Source organism: Athene cunicularia (genome assembly GCF_003259725.1).
Source record: "Athene cunicularia isolate RWA chromosome 1 unlocalized genomic scaffold, athCun1 chr1_part2, whole genome shotgun sequence".
In the NCBI taxonomy this organism is placed as follows: domain Eukaryota; kingdom Metazoa; phylum Chordata; class Aves; order Strigiformes; family Strigidae; genus Athene; species Athene cunicularia.
In genome coordinates this window covers 12,511,876-12,531,160 of record NW_020799092.1, presented here as the reverse complement: position 1 = coordinate 12,531,160, position 19,285 = coordinate 12,511,876, and the positions used below count along the sequence as shown (strand labels likewise).

Sequence of the window (19,285 nt, the reverse complement as noted above, 5' to 3'; positions counted from 1 at the left end):
CGTTTTCGGCCGAAAACGCTCACCAAGCCCCATTCTGAGAAAAAGCAAGCACGGAGGACGAGAATCGCTGTTGCCCAGGGCGGCAAGGGCACAGCCGGGCCTGCCTCGCCACTGGCCTTTGGAGAGTGGGCTGTGGCCATCTGCGGGGATCTGCCTTGCGTCGCTCTGATGGCCCTGAGGACCAAAATTTGGGAGCGGCCTGTCTAGGCATCCATGCAGGAGCGATAGGAGTGTGGCTACAAATAGGTCGGAGACTTGGGTAACTGTCAAGGTTGCTTAGACTTCTAGGTGGATTGTTTTAGGGCCTCTGTGATGGGAAATGGAAAAACTGAAAGTGGCTTTCAGATAATGGTCTCCTTGAACTACCTCTGAAAATAGTTGAAGGGCTCACTAAGCAATTTCTAATGTCTTCCAGCAATTGCAAGGAAGAATGTTTGAAATCCACGTTTCTTACATGTCTGTAGCCTCGTGTAATGGTAACTGTGGATGTTTCAACACTGGGCAGTATTGTACCAGTGTTAAAAATGGGTTAAGTTCTACCAGAGATCAGGTAAGGCTTTTCAAAACAGTTTCAAAAGAGCAGGACTGTCCTTCTGTGCCAAGGAGCTGTAAAGAAAAATATAAAGTTCACATTTGTTCAACACAACAGGGTGCATTTTTAATACTGTTTGGATTACTAAAATATGACAAAAATCAGCCTAGTTACTGGCGTGTTTGCTGTACTGAGCCTTTCACTAACCTGAAGGAATAGGCGCTATTTTAATCATCATCTAAATTTATCTGCTGCAGAAATGCTCGTGGCTCCATCTTCACATACAGATTCTATATTGGACTCTGACTGCCTAGAGGTTCAATGTCTGCATTTCATTCTGCTTTTTTCTTTAAGTTGGAGGCAAGACAAGTTGAAGGACTCTGAGGCTCTGATTCTGCAATGAGATCCCCATGCATATAAGCATCACTATCGGCTGTGGTTTGGCAACTCAGAAAAGCCAGCAGTACAAGTCCTATTACTGGCTCAAAACTGGGATGGCTGCATGATGTGAAGTGCTGACCTGGTATTCATTCGCTCTGCCTGCTCAAGTTAATTCAAGAAGTTTTTGACAGGTTAACTTTTTACTAGCAGACTTTATGCTGGATCAGGTATCACTGTACACAGCTCCAGCCAGATCAGGTATCGTCTGCACCCCTGCGGCTGGCATATAGCCAGCATAAAATTGGCATTGGCTCCGTATCGTGTGCTCTGGCTCATTCAGCAGAAGTGTGATCATGTGCCTTGGCCTGATCCCGACCAAATTTGTACTCCTGGGTGATCCAACAATGTGTAGACCTGGTTTTAGTGACTGTGGAGCCGCAGCCCCACTCAGACACTACCAGGATGTTACCCAGTTACCCAGTGTCACCACTTATCTTTGTAGCATTATTACTTTGCGCTGTCAGGGGGAGGGGTGGTTAACCATTAGGTTAATAGGAAAATTATTAGGGGGAATAGATTTTGCTGAACAGCTGCACTGCAGACTCAGACCAGTTGTAGAGCATTGCAACCAAAAAGCAGAATTTCCGTGAAGTGAGGAGCAGGTGAAAGGTGTGGTGTCTCGTGGGCCGCGTGGGCCTGCCTCGGCAAGGATTGCTTGGCTGAAGACAGTGGGATCACTTATGAGAAGGCTGAGTCCAGTAGACATCCGGCAACATGAGAAGGAAATGTGGTACAAAGGTGGTGTTGGTGTATCTTAGTGGTTGTTGCATTACTCATAACTGGCAAAACTACAAGCAAGTTATACAAGTCATTCTGAAAGAGTGCTAATGAAGTCTTTTACTGTATTATCCCAAATTTGACTGCAGAATCTTACCATGGAAATAATGTGGTATTTCCTCTCTCTAAGCCTTTTACTTCAAGCCACGTTTAAGGGGGAGCGGGAAGAGGTGTGCTCTCCAAGGCATAAAAGCTTACCTGAAATACTTTTTTATTTATGTCTTAGCATGTTGTGTCTGTAACACCTTTTGTGTGTAACCAGCAAAGGTTAGAAATAGATGATGCATTTTCTGGAGACCCTGAAGTTCCATTTCTCACGTTACATAATTCAAGAGTCTGCGCTTCCTTGTGAACAATTAAGATTTACACGTTAAATGGAACAGCCCTGGAATTTGGACTCATAATCCTAATCTACTGTGGTGTTGGTTGGGGGGGGGGGCACAGAAAGTATTTTTCCAGTAGTTTATTGCTCACTTTATCTAGGTGACAGATGTTTGGAAATAGAAGTTTAGAAAGACAAAGTAAAAGTGCATGAAAAGGGCCAGTTTATCACATGGTTGTTGAGTTGATTCTGTGTTTCCAGGAGTAAGGAAATAATGTGCCATGTTTTTCATGATGTCATATGGTATAAATGGGAGGTGGTAATCAGTGTGCAATAAACTGCATTTTATTAAAAATCCCTGCCTGCCTCATATGCACCCTGATGGCTGATCCATCCCCCTGGAACCATCTCCAGCATTCCAGCCCCTTGAGCAGCTCCCAACAGCCACTTTCTCTTTTTGAAGGCACTTGCCAGATAAATGTTTCGTTCTTTTTTTTCCACATTTACACTGGTGTTCAGTGGAGGCTGGAGAGCTTTGCTTGGCAGGGGTTCAGGAGGATCCACATAACTCACTTGTGGCTTCTGCAATTAGAAGTAATTCATGCTGATAAAGCTGCACCATTGTCTATCCAGGATCTTTTATTCCATGATTGGGCATAACGTCCACCAGGTCTTTCTGCATCTCCCATCTCAGTCTATCCCTACTTGTTTCTTTTGCTTCTCAATTTGCAGGGTAACTTTTGGCTCCAATTAATCATTTAAGAGATAACAAATAGAGAGTCCTTCCTTACCCTTCCTTTTCTTCTGCCACGCTGCTCCTGTGCTTTCTGCATTAAACTTGTGAATTTACTCACAGGAACCTGCTTGGCCTTTGGCTTTTTCTTACTTGTGGGCAGTGGCCCCTGGGACTGCAGGATAGAAATGACACGAAACCTCTTGAACAATAAAGCCTGTGGTCCACTAACGCTTCACTCTCTCTCTTTTGACCTATTTAACCTTAAATTAATTCATAAAGTAACAGATTTCTCTGCCTTGCCTAGCTAATCGTGCTCCTTTCCCTGAACTGGCTCCTTGAGGAACGGCCTTCTCCCATGCCCTGCGGTCGCTAATTGCTCCCGTTGCCCCACCTGACTGCACTGTCCTACATCCCAGGGCTTGAGGGACGAGAGGCAGCTTCATCCGAGGGAGCAGAGAAAACAGGCAGCTCCGATTCATGTGCTCCTCTCGGTACAGCTACAATGATCAAAGGGCTGTTAGGCAGGTAGGAGCCCAGTGAGGTCCTTGTTCATGCAGACAGCACTGGAGGAGTAGGCTTTCATTTTAAATGGTGGTGTTTTACTTCCCACCCTCAGAAAAAACAAGGCATGGATGGCCTCAGCCTGCCTCGTCTGTTGCAGAGGCTGCAGGCTGGTAGTGTTTGGGGTGTAGCCTGATACAGTCTGTTAGCTAATTTCCTGTGACTGGCTAATGTTGGGTTTTCAGTCCTTTTGTCCAGCCCACCACTACATTACTTTTCAGTTTAAAGAGTTTCACCACAATCTAAGTTACAGTGGGGAAATTTCTCCCCTCCAAAAAATGCAACTGACTAATGCTGGTTTGGGACTGATTAAAATTCTAATGTCAGTCATGCTCCAGAGGGCTGCAGTTGTCCTTCACAAATTGGCTTCCAGATCTCCTTCATCAGATTTGAAGTGTGTCCATAAAAAGTCAGCTAAGCCTGGTCTTAAACTGGGTTTAAAGTTGGTTTAGTGGGACTTCTTAAAAGCCAGTTTGGGGAATGTTTTTTGTGTATAAATGAGACCAGAATGGTCTTTTTGCATTGCTGACACTTAAGCCATCATCTTCTGGCATGGCTCAGCAAAATGAGAGTGCCAGCTTGTCATGGAGAGAACTTAGTGCTCATCAGCGTTTCATGCTGAGTGGACTCCTGACGTCTACTGTAGAGCTTTTCTGTTCTTAGCAAGGTGCCAGAGAAGCTGTGTTGAGGTGTTTTAAAGGTTCCTTTCCTTTCTTGAACATGAAGCAAAAATGATCCCCTAGAACTCTGCTGTGAATGCAACCAGTAATTACATGACAAAGGTCTCTATTAAGAGTTAAACACTGATGTGTAGGAAGAATACACATACACAAATCAGGATAGGGCTGTTAAGTGATAGGATTCCCTTTGGGATTCATGCTGGTCATGATCCTTTTTTTTCACCAGAGATTATAAAGAAAATGTAATTAATCAGTGGGTTATTTGGGAATTGTAACATTAGGATCCTCCTGCATGCAGAGCTTTGTTGTGAAGCTTTGGTCACTATGGAACTTCCCTTAAAAACTGGTGGTTTTCCTGTACTTTGCCAGTATCATGTCTCTAATAGGTGCTACATGAGACTGTATTTTAGGATTATGTGGTTCCTCCCGCACAAAGTAATTCTGATCTGTTGTGTGTTTCCTGGTGTTGAGGGTGGCTTATTCAAAATACAGCATACTGTGAAGATGCGGTTAGGTGCTGGGTGAAATTCAGAGCTGCTGTCTCAGTGCAGGCTCTAGCTCTAAATCTGAGCCTTTGGGATTTGGGTATTTTCTTCAGGTTTTGTTTTATTTGTCAGTCAATAGCTGACAAGAACATAACTACGTTGATAAAAGGAGGAATGGTCAGAGGATGTGAAGCATGGGAGGTCTGGATTATATTCCCAGTTTTGCCATTAAATTGGCCAGCGACTGTTGCTGCTGTAATAGATTGAACCAAACACAAATTAAAGGATCACTTATATTATGGTCCAGGCAACTGCACTTGATGCTGTGTACATATTATGTATGTCTCGTCCGCTCTTGTGGGACAGGACTGTCTGGTGATTAGAGCCAGGGACCTTGGCCTCTGGCCACAGGCGATTCTCTGGCTCCACCATGCATGTGACACCCTTTGTGGCTTATATGAAGCTCAGTACTCAATGGTTAAAATCACCAAAGGGAGAGTGTACTGGGAGGGCAGGATGTAAAATCTCAAACCTCAGCGCTTGCAGTTCATTGCATTAGGTGCTATTTTAAGTGTTGGGGTTTGTCATTTATTTATTAGCAGTACCAAAGAAGATCGAGATGGCAGAAAATGCCTGATGTAAACATTATTATTAAAAGCAGTGGCACAAAAACAAAGAGACCTTTCAGGTAGTAATTGCTTTCATAAGCCATTCCTGGGGATTGAACTCTGAGACTTGTACAGCTCGATCTAAAAGGGGCAGTCCCTGCAGTCACAGCAGTAACATGTGTGTCCAACATGCTGTGTGGTACCTGTTACAGCAGCAGGTTTGTGAAATCTTCCTCTGTTTTAGTTGTTTAGCTGTTTAGTCCAAAACTCAGTAGAGACATCAGGACACTTTTGTGCATGTAGCTCTGCTGACAGCCAGCATATTCAGCCTGGGACGGAGGAGATGTTCTTCGCCTTTGGCTGTGGTTGGAGAAGAGCGGGTGCAGCCTCCCCTCTACTGAAGGTTTCCACGCAGTCGGGGCAGATGTAGCAATGCTGGCCTGCTTGCAAGTTAGGGTTATTTGGCTATCAGGGAAGCTTCTTGCTGTCCTCTGTGTCAGAAGCTCCAAGGAAGAAGAGGCAACAGTACCTGCACTTGTCCTTCAGCTGAACCTTGCCAGGAGCCCCAGGATTGAGCTCTGGGGACAGGTAATTCATATATTATTGCTATAACAAGAGTTAGAGGTAACCTCACAAGAAGGTAAGCTTAGCCCAGGGAATGTACAGATGTAGCTGTGTGGTTTTTAAAACACAGGATTTTTGTACCCATGGATTACTGCAGTGTTACTTTATTAATTCCTCCCTCTCTGGACTGTGGCCACCAGCACATTTTCAGGTAGTAAATAGCATTCTAAAATTGGCAGCTCACTAGAATTGAGCAAAGTTATGTCACCTGCCCTACGAGCTTCGGCTCCGAAGTAAGTTCTTGGAGGAAAACTGAAAAATAGGGTGGTACTGTTTTGAAAACATGCTGTGAAAATCAGTCACAGTTAGGGCCCAGCACAAGCTGCAGGTGACAGTTACAAAGTACAGTTTTACATAGAAGGCAGGATAAAGATAAAAATTACGATTTTGTATTTAATGGAGGATTTGCGTTGGTTCTGGCCAAAGAAGGGTTACTTTAACATCTTGTTCTTAAAAGTAACCTCAAAAACAGTTGGTGCTAAATACCCAGATTTTCTGAACATTATCTGCTGCAACTCCAATGGATGCAAAGAGAAGTGGAGGCAAAAGGAGGTACCTTTCAGAAACTGCTTTTGTTCTTATTTCTGTTCTTGGGCACATGTGGACACTCTAAAACCTCATTCAGACTGCTAAACTCACCAACACTTGTTATATACCTGTGCTTGGCAAAAATCTTGAAAATCCTCTCTGAAAATGTGGGGATAAAATTAAGGGCAGACGCAAACAGGGTAGGAAGACAGTACAGAGTTCATCATGTTGGAGGTGGAAGTATAAATGGGTAAAACAAGATCTGTGCTTTACACTAGTTCTTTCAACTTGTTTCTACACCATTCAGAAAAAAAAAAAAAAAAAACAGTAATCCTTTGCCTACAGTATAATGTACATCAGTATTCTATGTGACCAGACCCTGTCATGTACAATGAGAACACAAATTTATTTAATCCAAATGGTTCCAAATTTTTTTTTTTTTTTAATGTGTGTGCATAAGAAAACATAAGATAGAAATACTGCTTTTACTCCTTTTTTCCTCCCAGCATACATGCTGACTAAACTATGTGGAAAAGCCTCTTTCCACTATTTCACCTCTGAGATCGAGTATTTTCCTAGTCTTGTCGGTGTTGTTGTTCCACACTTTTTGCCAGCAATCCCAGTCTGTATTCTTTATGTTCCTTTTGGAACAGTGAATCCATTGGTAAGAAGACTATTCTTTAATGCCCTGAAGCAGCAAACACAATGTATTGAAATGTATCAGAGGTATCGAAACCTGTGAAAATATTTATAGAATGGCAATGGCTGCCAGGACATGGGAAACAACAGGCAACTAAATAATACTCCTTTGCATATCCATAGCACCTCTCATTTGGCAAAATGAGAGGTCTATGTAATGATGTAATACCTGCAGCTTTGTAGCATTTCAGGTTGCTTCGCAGGGTTTTAGTCCCATTGCCTCTGTGATGAAACTGAGCTCCAAAATGTATCTTCTTCACAGATGGGAAGTTAGTACCTGCTGCTTAACTTGTTTGAAATCCTGGATGTTTGGGCACACGCTGTCTCTCACTAGGTGCCCAGAAGTATAGGCATGAAATCAGTTTTTGGAAACTTAGGGCTGAATGACTTTCCAGCGTCACATGCTGGGTTTGTTGCAGGGCCAGGAATACAGCCCAGATCTCCTGGCTCCCTACCCGCTGCCTGAACAGCAAGGCCAGTCCTCAGCTCCATTTCAAGGGATCCTAGAGAGCACTGGCATTTTAGCAAGTCAGCTGGCAACTTCACTGTGTTTTGTTTAGAATGGTTCACATTCTTCCATCTAATTCCCACACTGAAAATTTCCAGCTTCCTATTTTCCCTGAGCTGTCCCAGCAAGACATATTGAATATGCAGATGTGATGGCACACACTCACACACGTGCTTTTCCTGAAGCAACCCCTCAAAGTTTGTGTTGGATGTTTGTTTTACTCCAGTTCCTCTAATCCCCAAAGTGACATTAAACAGATTTTTTTGTTTAACCTTTGTATGAAACACCCTCTCTCCCTTTATTTGTAAGGATATGTGGGTTTAGTTACATTTTGTTATATTCCCTTGTGTGTGGAGGAAATACTGTGTAAATGAAAACATATTAGAATTATTACATACCGTGCACAAATGTCTTCTCAGACATCTCCCATGCATGCCTTCTCTAGAACATATTTTTGAATGTGCATGTCACTATATTTTTAAATCCATTCATGTAATAAATAACTGCTTTCACACTATGAGTGTTCAGCAATATGAGGACTGTTCATGCAAAGTCTTGGAAATACATCTCAGAGGCAACTGAAATTGTGACCGAGAGCAGGAATAGAAGCTAGGAGGCTTCACAGCCTGTTTCCTAGTGATGAATTTCTCAGTACAAAACCGTCACTGGGCTTGACCAAAGAACTGCATGCTGTCAGCATGAGTAAAGTAAAGACAATGAAAAAACTGGCTTCTGCTTCAAGTGAGGAAGTCATTTTGCTGGAACAGCATAAATCCTTAATAGGTTTTCTTGCTTTCCCTGCAATATAGAGGCTCAGGCAGTTTCTTCTCTCCTCCTACACCTTGCTCACTGCAGGGATGGTTGCATATATCCTCATGCACCAGCTTTCTGTGGTTCGTACCTGCAAGCAAGTGGGGAAGACACCACACATGTAACCCCTCCATGCAACACAGCATGCTTCCCGCAACTCCAAGATGAGCAATCCTTACCTTCTCCACAAATACACTGATTTTTGCAGGACAAACACTTTTTTTTTTTTTTTTTCTGCAAGAACTTTGTCCAAAAAAGCCAAGATTCCATTCCATATGTACAGCTGTTCCCCCTCCAGAAATTCCCCGGTACTGTCTTGTCAACATGTTCAGTAACATACTGTCAGAGAGAATAAATGCGTTCAAGATAATGGGGAAGAAATCTCCGGTAGTGTAAATGCCCTTTTGGATGGTAGTACAAAATAGATCATTTTAATTTTCTCTGTGTGAGTGCCAGTTGGAAGAACTTAACCCACTGGGTACATGGTTTCCCTTTAGCTTCAAGGGAAGAATAAACAAATTTCTTTTTTTGAAAAAAGCTGTCTCCTATAGACTGTTCTTTTGTGTTTGGTAAGTTCTGCCTGAGGTATTACTGTAAACATGGACTTAGTAACAACTGTATTTACATGTTTTCACTGAAGGATCTTTAAATGCATTAGAGCCTGTAACATATCACAGCATCCACAGGCAAGATCACGATACAGGTCCTAAAACAAATTTACCTCCCCCTGGCAGATGAAAAAAATGAATTTTAGAGTCTCAGTTAGTTATAACCAAAACAAGATGGATAAGCAAATCAGCAGCAGTGCTGGGAAGACAAGGTCCTGACCTGAGCCCTTGCTGTAGTCACCAGACACAGGGTCACATCCCCACCTTGCCCAGATCAGCAGAGCTCCAGACGAAGTCACCGTGGCGACGACTGTTCATGCCAAATCGTCGGCTCTGTACGTGCTCCTCGCTGGAAATGTCAGTGCTGTGCAATTAAGTGCCGCGCATTATATGGCCAGAGAGTACCATTAACATAAAGGTTTGATGCAACCTCAGTGTGACTGGGAAAGGGGAGGCAGGCTGTCCCTGCAGGGGATCTGACCTGATGTCCACTTTGTGCTCAGAGTAAAGTTTATCCACAGGAGAGGATTTTAGCCTCCATCTGTCAAGATTTGGTTGTTTCTGAGGACCTTTAATAAGGAAAACACTCTTCCTTCTGATAAATTGGCACATAATCATATACATACCTGAATTTTCACCAGGAATGAGAATCACTCAGTAGTTGTTTCCTTCTTCAGGTGTGATTCTGAGACCTGGTGACAATCTCATGCCATGTGACACTGTAAGTGTGTTATCAGTCAAATATGACATCAACCCACATTGCATCAAAAGAAGTAATCCTGCCCTCCCTCAGCTCTTGGTAGCAAATTGGATTGAAAAACTGGCTGGCATTAGAAGTCAAAATATCCAAATGCCTTTCTGAAATTTGCAGAATTATAATAATCTGAGTCGGGTACCCTTATCCAGCCCAGCTGCACCTGCTGTGGGAACGGTGACTTTTAAAGCTGTATTTGAAGGGCTGCAAAATGTGGATACTTCCAACTGGGCTCTCAGAACAGTTTAAGGCCAAATTCTCAGGTGTCCATCATTCATGGGTTTGTACACTACTTTCTGAGTAGATGAGGTGTTAGATAATCACCTACACTTCCCAGATAATTTAACCCCTTGGAGTTATGCCTCTGGTGGTTACAACATGCTTCATGTCAAAAGCAGGAAAGGAAAAGTGCAGTTTTCCACAGGCACCTCTGAAATCTGTTTCCTTGTTTTGTAGCCTAGGTGTGGGCTGAGCTCTTTGGAGGATAAAGTCCCCACCAGTGGAGTGCAGGTTGTGCTCAGAAAACCTCATGATGGGTGGAAAGCCCATCTGGTGACAACTTGAACTGGCTGTGTTGGTGTAAAGCAAGTTTTGACTTTTGTTAGTCCTGCTGGGCAAGCAGAGATGTGGGAGGAGAAGATGGGTGCTATTCTAGTGTCTGTACTACTGTAGCAAAAATGTCACATTACAGTTCATGTTGAGGAGAGAAGCAGGAAAAAAGCATAGCTTTTTTTGGAAAGCTTTTGGATAGCTTTGGCAGTTAAAATATCCATATAATATGCTTTGAAAACTGAGTCAAATTCAAAGTTATTGAAAAGGAATAAAAGTGCACTAGCAATTTTACTTACTTTTTCAGTTCTTTTTTCTTTCTGCTCAGAGAAGGATTTACAAAGCAGCAAATACTAATTGCTATAACTGGAAAACTCATCTGTTCCAAAGCAGGTAATTTTACACAGCAGCATCTTTCAAATTAATGCTTTCTTACTAATTTTTTAAAACTTAGATTTAAATTACTTTTTTTTTTTTTTTTTTACTACTGTGTTCTCGCACTTCAGACTTTGCCCTGATAACACAGGGGCTTTGGCAGCAATATGGCTGTAAGTAGTTCCTGCCCAAGAAGCTGATGTTCACCCTCTGAGTAGCTGTGCCCTCAACCTGTGGCAGTGAGCTGTGAAATCGGTCAGGGAATGGATCCACAATCAAAAAATCTTCCAGGAATACAACTTTTCTTGAAGTGTTGGTGCGTTTCCATGCAAAGTGAACTCAGGTGGAGGTGGCTCAACCCCCCCTCCAGCAGTACATTCTTGCCCTGCTCTGCCGCACTTCTGATTCCCACGTGAACCAGTTCAGGCAGTTAAATAAACGCATTCTTTTCTTTTTGTAAGTTTAATTTTGAATCTTTTCAAGTCCTCATATCATCTTTTTAAACGCTTATATTATCATGGGACTGCAACTGTAAAGAGCAGTGTCCTGCAGCACAGGGCTGGGATGAGCCCATGGGGTGGGAGAGAGGTCTTTATTACCCTGGTAATGCTGCCAGCAGAACCATACTGTCAGACTCTGGCCTCAGGTTTGGCATCCTGAGCTTTAAGGGACAAGCTGGCACATGAACAAATGGACATGAGCTCGCCATGAATAAATTTAGACTGGAAATTTAGAGAAAAAGAGTCACAGCTTTCTGCATGGTGAGATGCCAGACAGAGTAGGAACTCCAAATAAATTACAGCTTTCAAGATGCTCACTGAGTTTATATATGGGATCATATGATGTGTCACTGAAAAGAGGCACAACCCCTTGTTCCTAATATTAGACTCTATCTACTTAAAAAGAAAAAAATGCAGTGATTTAACTGAACAGTCTAGTTAAATCAGTACAGATCTTGATTTTGAAGGCTTTGCTTTTTGTTTAAAGGGTAACTAACATATACAACACTGATACACTGATACAACTCAGATTAGGTTTGCATGAATGCACATTTTGCTGAAAATTTGTATCTGGAAACTATTTACACAGGTAATAATGTTATAATAGCATTTTACAAACGATCTAATATAGGATACTTTATTTTCTGCAGTTAGAATTGCACATATGTGGTTAGTGGTAGAATAAAGGTGAGATATAAAATGATCTTTCTGGTACAAATTTACATGCAGTCTATTCCCCAGACAGTTTGAACAGGTTTTGCTTTAATCTGTTGTATCCAGAATTAACAGGAAATTCCTTCATTGAAGTGTGACAGTATAGAAGATAAGGTCTGAAATTGGTTAAATCGGTGTAATCTTCTGATATAGACAGGGCTTTATTTATAGTTTTTCAGACTTTTCTATATATATTAATATATATATTAAAATGTAATAAGCGTGCTTGGAGAATGTTTTTTCTTTAGTTTGGAAACTACCTGTGATAACTATGTAGATGATAACACTTGATACACTGGGGCATTTTTCCCAAATGCTTTGGTTATTACTTGCACTTTGAATTCGCTTTATTTGAGCAGGAACAACATTTAATTGATGGCAGAAGTATCTGGTGGTCGAAAGAATGGAAAAAGAAAGCAGATTTTAATTTTGATCCTGATTCAGCAAAAATGGGTAGGTGTATGCTTACTTTCAAGCATCTGGTTTAATGCTTTGCTGAATGGAGGTAAATCTGCACCACAGATTTACTGTTTTGAACCCGTTACTTAGCCCTTCCTGCACTTCTCTTTCCCTTTCTGTAAGGTAAGGGGAAAATAGAGTTAGAGTTGTGGAGTCTAATGTATGGGGTGTATGTGCTTGCTTTGCAATTCTAGAGTGGAGGAAGAGCTGTTCATTAACGTTATTTTCATTAAACTGGACTTTATAAGAACATCTTTGAAGGAGAGAAATTAAATTAAATTTGAATTTATTCCATGGCTTACTATTTCCTTTGGAAATGTACATATCAAGCTTTGCTGGCAATGATTTAACTGACGGGAGGCTATTGATCCAAGTCAGTCTAACTCCAGTCCCTGTGACCTACACCAATGTGTTGAATGTCCAAGACAAAGCAGTAACCATGCATCTCTCTGTTTCCCCTGGTCATTCACTCCTGGAGAGCTAAGAACCACTGCAGCCGCAGCTTAACTGTATTTTAAATATTTGAGTTTCTTTGCCAGTTGATGTAATTATTACAGAGTATGGAACAAACTAAAAGGAATATATACTCGGAGCAAAAATGAGGTCCAGGCCTGTGAGATGCAGACATAAATCTTCTTGGTTTGGGATGACAGCCGGTGGGATGGGGGGAGCTAGACACTCCTTTAGGGAGGTTGAAGGGTGCTCCATGCCTTGCAAGATCAGAGTAAGGAAGAAAACACTTAAACTCATCCAGCTGTTTCCATTCCCTGGCCAGCTCTGAAATCTCTGCAGGGAAGTTGCTTTGACTTGGATTGCCTTTCACTGCCTCCTTGCTCATACTGTCAAAGAACTTTGTCCTCTTATCCTTCCTAATCTTCAAGGAGGGCTGACATGCTCGTACGTGCTTGTAATAACCACCATAATCTGAGTCCAGAGTTCTCATGCAACCACTGTAGCCAGCATCAGCTCCCTAGCAGAATGAGAGCTGCCCTCCTGCTAGAGGGGTCTGTGCCGCGGTCAGCTATGGCAGGTAACAAAACAGCTCCCAGGGTTGGCCCCTGGAAAACAAATAAAAGAGGGATGTACTTTCTTCTTTTCACTTTCCTTGTGCCTTATTCCCTTCTAGGATGGTTAATCCTCCATGTAAACTTAACACTTGGGAAAGGTGTTGGCTAGATGGTCTTAAGTGTTGGAGTCTTTCATTCCTGTGATGTTGGAGCAGCAGTGTGGGCTTCCTGACCCTGCCCGGGCTTGTGTTTCAACCTGACCTCCTGTGGCTTATTCGAGGGGGTCTGGGGAACAATTTCTGAAGAAATTAAGGAGATGGGGTGTCTGTTTGGCAAGTAAGCTGTGATACTGTGAGCATGTTAAATAAGCCACTGAATGGTCAGCAGAGGATAATGCTTGGTACTTTTTTCAAATATATGCATTTAGTTATTTGTTAGATCATGACTGCACATAGTGGAGCTGGCCTAATTTCTTATAGGGCTTGCCCATACAAATAAAGATCACTGAGAAGGTTTCAGTTTGTGATTACGGATGATTTGCTGCAGACCCAGAAACCCTGGTATTCCAGTTGTGGGAACAAGAAGTGCAAATTTTGGGTCAGACATGTCCTGGTTTAGGTCTCCGGCTCTCAGCAATGCAAATAGAGTTCTCTTGGAAAAGGGAACTGGATGGCCTGGATCTGTCCTTGGGAATTTTGTAAATATGGAGAGTTTCCAGGGATCAACATATCTGCAGGGATGGATCTATGTTGCTTCCTTCCTGATTTTGAAAAATTGAAATGGATTTTGTTTCAGCACGTGCAGCTTTTGCAGGTGCTCCACAGGTTGTGCTGAGTCTCTTGTACTTTTCTTTCTGGTACTGGTCTCAGAGGACCAGCTTGGCTCAACGCTGGGATTTAATCTGCTGTAAGAGTACAACTACCACTAAATCACCTTGAGAGGGAGGAGGCTCATGTCCTGGTTTGTCTTTGTAGCTTGCTCTGTTTTTTTGTAGCAGATGAGGTGGTCTTGCTCCAGGTAAGCTCCTGTCATGTGAAATACTGTGGCATGCATGACAATGTTCATAAGGCTTTATTCTGTATCTTTCACTAATGTGAAGCTGTTCATAGAATCACTATCCTTTATACCTATTCTGGTTTTAAATGGTGAAAATATTTAGTATCTGGCCTCTTTTGTTCTCTAATACTTATGCTTTACTTGCAACCTTCCTCCATTCTTGCTCTCCTTGGTGAGGCACTTTAGGGACAGCTGTCACTGGGTCTGCTGAGACTGGCAGGTATATCTTGGAATTTGTTGTGCTACATGCCCTGGTGACAGTGAGACTAGATGTCATTGTCCAGGAAAGTCATGGAAAAATGAAAGAGCAAGGTAGTGGTGAAAGGAAATCTGGATCTGTCAGCAGGGGTGACAGGTGATGAGATGCAGAAAAAGGTAGCACATGAGCACATCGTGAGATAAAACTGAGTCTGTAAGTACCAAAAGAAACAAGCAGGACATAAACAGGAGTAATCTGCCCTTCCAGTGGAGACAGACATTGTGTAACAACTCAACGAGGCAAGGTAATGTCAAGACAAGAGGAAGACATGAAGGACTAATGTGCTGAGATACTTTGAGAAGTTCTAATTACATCTCTAACGCTCTGACTGGATCTGGACCTATGGAGGTAGAGCCAGTTGCTGTTTAAGTAATAATCACAATACCAGTAAAATAACACATTTAGATCTGGGAAAGCTGACACCAGTACAGCAACATGGTGGTACGGTGCTGAGAAAGGGAGAGGATGGCAGCAGGGGAGCAGCACAGGACCAAATGAGTTCTGAGGTGATGAAACAAAAGGTGATTTAGGTTTCTGTGTGAAGGCAGAATTTTAACTTCAAGGGTTTCTTTCTTTCTTTCTTTCTTTCTTTCTTTCTTTCTTTCTTTCTTTCTTTCTTTCTTTCTTTCTTTCTTTCTTTCTTTCTTTCTTTCTTTCTTTTTTTTCTTTCTTTCTTTCCTTCTTTCCTTCTTTCCTTCTTTCCTTCTTTCCTTCTTTCCTTCTTTCCTTCTTTCTTTCTGTCTTTCTTTTCTTTTACATTCCTTCTAAAACTGGTTCAGCTGAATGGACAAGTATGTGACTTTAATGAAATTCCTGAAGTCATAGTAACAAGTGTGGTTAAAACCAAGCCCGGCTGCCAGAAGCAGAAGTATAGCAGGACATTACAGTACATCCCTTGGTGCTGTCAACCAGAAGGTCCCTGGCACAGAACCACAGGGCAGGGATTCCCTTTCAAGCAGCACATGTAAACCCTCCTTCACATGCAATGCATCTTTACTGGCTCCTTAATTAGAGAAGACTCTACTTCAGTGAGTGTTTTTCCTGTCTTGAGTAAGTGTCTTATGTCAGAGAGAGCAATAAAAGTTTCTGGATGCACTGGACGTTGCAAGGCATTAAAAACAAACATTGAACTACAGTCAAGTTGCAAGAATAAACAGGAACTTGAAAGAAGTTCTTGATCATTACAGGCAGCATGTATGTCCAGTTCTCCCCAGTCCAGCAGAAACCAGACAAGTTGCAGAAATGAGAATCACTGGAGTTATGTGGAAAGAGACCTATGTTTTCTTTCAGCATTCCTTATAGCACTTGATAAAGATCTGTGTCACACTTGGGGACATCCCAAATTTTTGAAAAACAATAAGGGTAGGACAAGAAATTTGCATGAGTAACTCTTCTTTTCTCATTTGTCAGGGCTGTCTTCCAGCCAGGGTTCAATTTTTTTTTACAGTCTGCCAAATCTTTGCAAATGATCTCATGGACATGATCTCCCCTTCTTGGAGTCTTGCAGCTTCCCTCCAGCAAACACAGCAGGGACAGTATTGGGAAAGTGGTGATAGCTCTCTAGTTGCTCCGCTGTGATTTTGGAAACTCAATGTGTAAATTTGTGCTTCGTGCACAGTTGTCTCTTCTGAAAACCGAACAAAGGCAAACCAGGTACTAATTTTAGTCAGCCAGGCAACACAGTAGACAGTTGCCTAGGGCAGCAGACTGTTGAATGCAGCAGAATGCCAAGGCCTTACGAAGACACAGGCTTGCTGCCGCTGCTCTTTCCTCTTAAGAAGGGAGCATTAGACCTTTAATCTGAGGGTTGAGATTCATGTCCCATTTTCAGGCAACATCTCCCTATTTGGCCCAGGTGATCCTCAGTGGTCTGGGTGCAAGCATGGGACCTGCAGTGCTTGCGCACAGTGTGGGTTCACTACTGCTGTTTGAGTGACCCAGGCCGACTGGAAGGGCTGGGATGGGGCCTTTTTCAGTAGAAGAAAGAGCAACCCCTGGTTTTGGAGGTCTCTTCTTCCCCTGATGTAGCAGAAGTGGTGTGAATTGGTGTGAGAGGACTGCTGCAGGGGAGGGATGGTTTGGGCTAAAAGTGGGAGTCACTTGGGTGGTTGGGAGTGAGAAAGGGATGATGGCCAGGAGAGGTGGTCTGCTTGGGGTGAGGTTGGGCTCTCATGGATCTGAGACAGGAGTTAGCCAGGGAACAGAAAGGCAGGTGAGATCAGCTTTCTCCAGGGCCTTCCCAATACCTGTTAGCATAGTGACCCCCCTCATGTCACATGTGTGGAGCCACCCCAAAATCCTGCTCAGTAGCCTCTTTCACCTGAACACCCAAAGTCCTGATGACCCTGCCAGCATCCCAGTTGGTCGTCCAGGATTACCTACTGGCCGCTTCTTACCTCCCTCTTTTACCTGATGCTTCACTAACTCCGTTCATCCCAGCCCACCAGCAGCCCCACTTTGCTCCACCTCTCATCCTCAGAAAATGTCACTGACTTCTCCCACCCAGCTCTGCTTTGGCAAACAAACTCGCCAAAGTCGTTTGAACCATGCCTGCAGTTGGGCTTGAAAAATAACCCAAGTTTTTTATTTACAAAATTGAAAGCTCGCTTTCAGTATTTTGGTGACAAGTAGAAACAGACACAAGGAAGAGGGATAGACGGTGTTCTTCAAACAACCAGCCAAGTGCTTTGCAGCTTTCGGTCTGGAAGTTGCTGGCTGAGGCTAAATCCCTCCAACAATGCCTCACCTGCTATTACTGCTTTATCTGAAGTCATAAACACAGCTAGTGAAGAAATTATTACCAGCACCTTAAAAAGTACTCACTTCCATAACTGACATCTTAACTTTATGGCAGTCGCTTTTGCCAGCAGCAGAGTTTAGGTAGAATTCAGAGTTTCAGACCTTTCCTGATGAAGCATCCCCTTTAGTTGCTGCCTTTGACAGGATATTAGGTTGGCCAGATAAGCGATCTTACCCTATATGGCAATTTTTATGTCTCATGTTTCAAAATAAGATCGTTGCCTTGCTTGTGTTAGTTGGTGGTTGGGTTGCTACTAGCAGTATTCACAACACTTTGCTGTTATTAATCATTGACTGCCTTCAAATATTAATACTCCCAGGCTTTACCAGCTGGAAAGGTTTTTGTTTGCACCAGACCACAGTGCCAGCGGTGGACCACCAGTCCAGCACTGCGTGGTGGTACATCCCCGTTGCCCTGTGGAGTGCTGTGGCTGCGCACGTGTGCTCAAGGAAGCTCACACGAACATGGACATTGACATCACCTGTATTTGTGGAAGTGCCTCATTGGCTGGTGCTGTCTCACATTCCTGGCTGGGAGAGGCACCAAGCCACCGTGGTTTACTCCTTTCTCAGAATCTACGAGTAGGTTTGGTGAGGGCGAAGCTTGGAGATGCACCTCTCCCATCATGTCATCTATTTACATGCCTTGTGTGCATGTGTGAGACAGTGAGGGCCTTTTTTTTTCCCTGCCCTAGTTCTTACTTCTGGCTGTGGTGAGATGGGAAGGTGGGACTCTCTCATCTCTGCCAGTGAGAAGGTTTTCTGTATCTGAGGCTGGCTTGGAAATTCTTGAGGTGACATCACACCGTGTCTGTGCAGACTCATTGTTTGTCATGGAAAAGCCATTCATCCATACACAACTTCCTTCCTCCCCAGACTCCTGGAGATAAACTTTCCATTCTGTCTATTCCCTATAGAAACAGACCCAAAACATGTATGCGTGGCTACACACGCATACACCTCGCTGTCCCTCCGTCACGCTCGGGGCTGTGGGAGGAAAAGGGAGGATATAGAAGATGTGAATAAAGTTCACCCTGTTTTCTTCAGACATGGATCCCGCTGTGCCCAAGCAGTAAAACTCCCCTCCCGCCCAGGTTCTGGGTCACACAAGGCTTTTTTGTCCTGAGGCTAATTCTGGCACTTGCAGCCCCACATCTGCCTGCCAGGTGAGATGGGCAGCCAGCTGCAGGTACAGCACATCTGGATGGGGGAGGAAGTGAAGCGTGCTGCAAACAAACACAGCAAGTCCACCGTGGCGGGTGCAAGGAATTCGATAAAAAATATACTTCAGTGGTCTGAGCTGCCGAGTCTGGTGATTCATGTCTCGGGCGCTGCTCGTGAGGCAGACAGAGTGAAAGGCTGGGTTCTTGCAGGCCTTGGGCCACATACTCTGTGGCCACAACCTGGGGGGAACCGTATGTGCCACCTGCATGAAGGGAACTGCCGCAGGGGCAGGGGCAGGGGGACGCCAGACCCGGTGAGGGGGAGTACATTTGCCCATGACGTACAGGTGGGGACCGTGTGTTGCAGGGTGGGCCAGGACGGTGGGAGGCTGTGTAGAGATGGAGGCGGCAGCAGCAGCGGCGATGGTGTGCTCAGGTGGCTGTTTCCCTGCGGCGTGAGGGATGCAGGGTGTGAGGAGCGTTTGTGCCAAGTACCCCCAGGGTTCCAGGACACCCGCATTTGCTTTCTGCTGGTGTCTGGGAGGGGAAGGGGTTGAGGAGCTGCCAGATTACCCCCTGCCTCTGAGGTTCCCGATGGGTCGAGTGGGGAAGGGAGAGGGGTGTTCGGACCAGAGGAGCCTTCGAAGCTTTTCTGCTGTCCACCTCCCGGGCCCATAAAGCCGTTAGGCTCCGGCGCCAGCCCCGTCTGCGCTCGCCGCCGGCTCCCCCGC

The 19,285-nt window shown here is 43.9% G+C and overlaps 1 protein-coding gene across 1 annotated transcript in view; it reads right to left on the bottom strand.

Moving 5' to 3' along the window:
- The window catches only part of FBXL14 (F-box and leucine rich repeat protein 14), a 12,006-nt gene extending 2,769 nt beyond the window's left edge, over positions 1-9,237 (bottom strand). Inside the window, exon 1 of the mRNA XM_026863518.1 lies at positions 9,184-9,237. Within this exon, the coding sequence (XP_026719319.1) occupies positions 9,184-9,237 (54 nt within the window). The remainder of the gene's footprint in view (positions 1-9,183) is intronic.
- Positions 9,238-19,285: the final 10,048 nt, after the last annotated feature.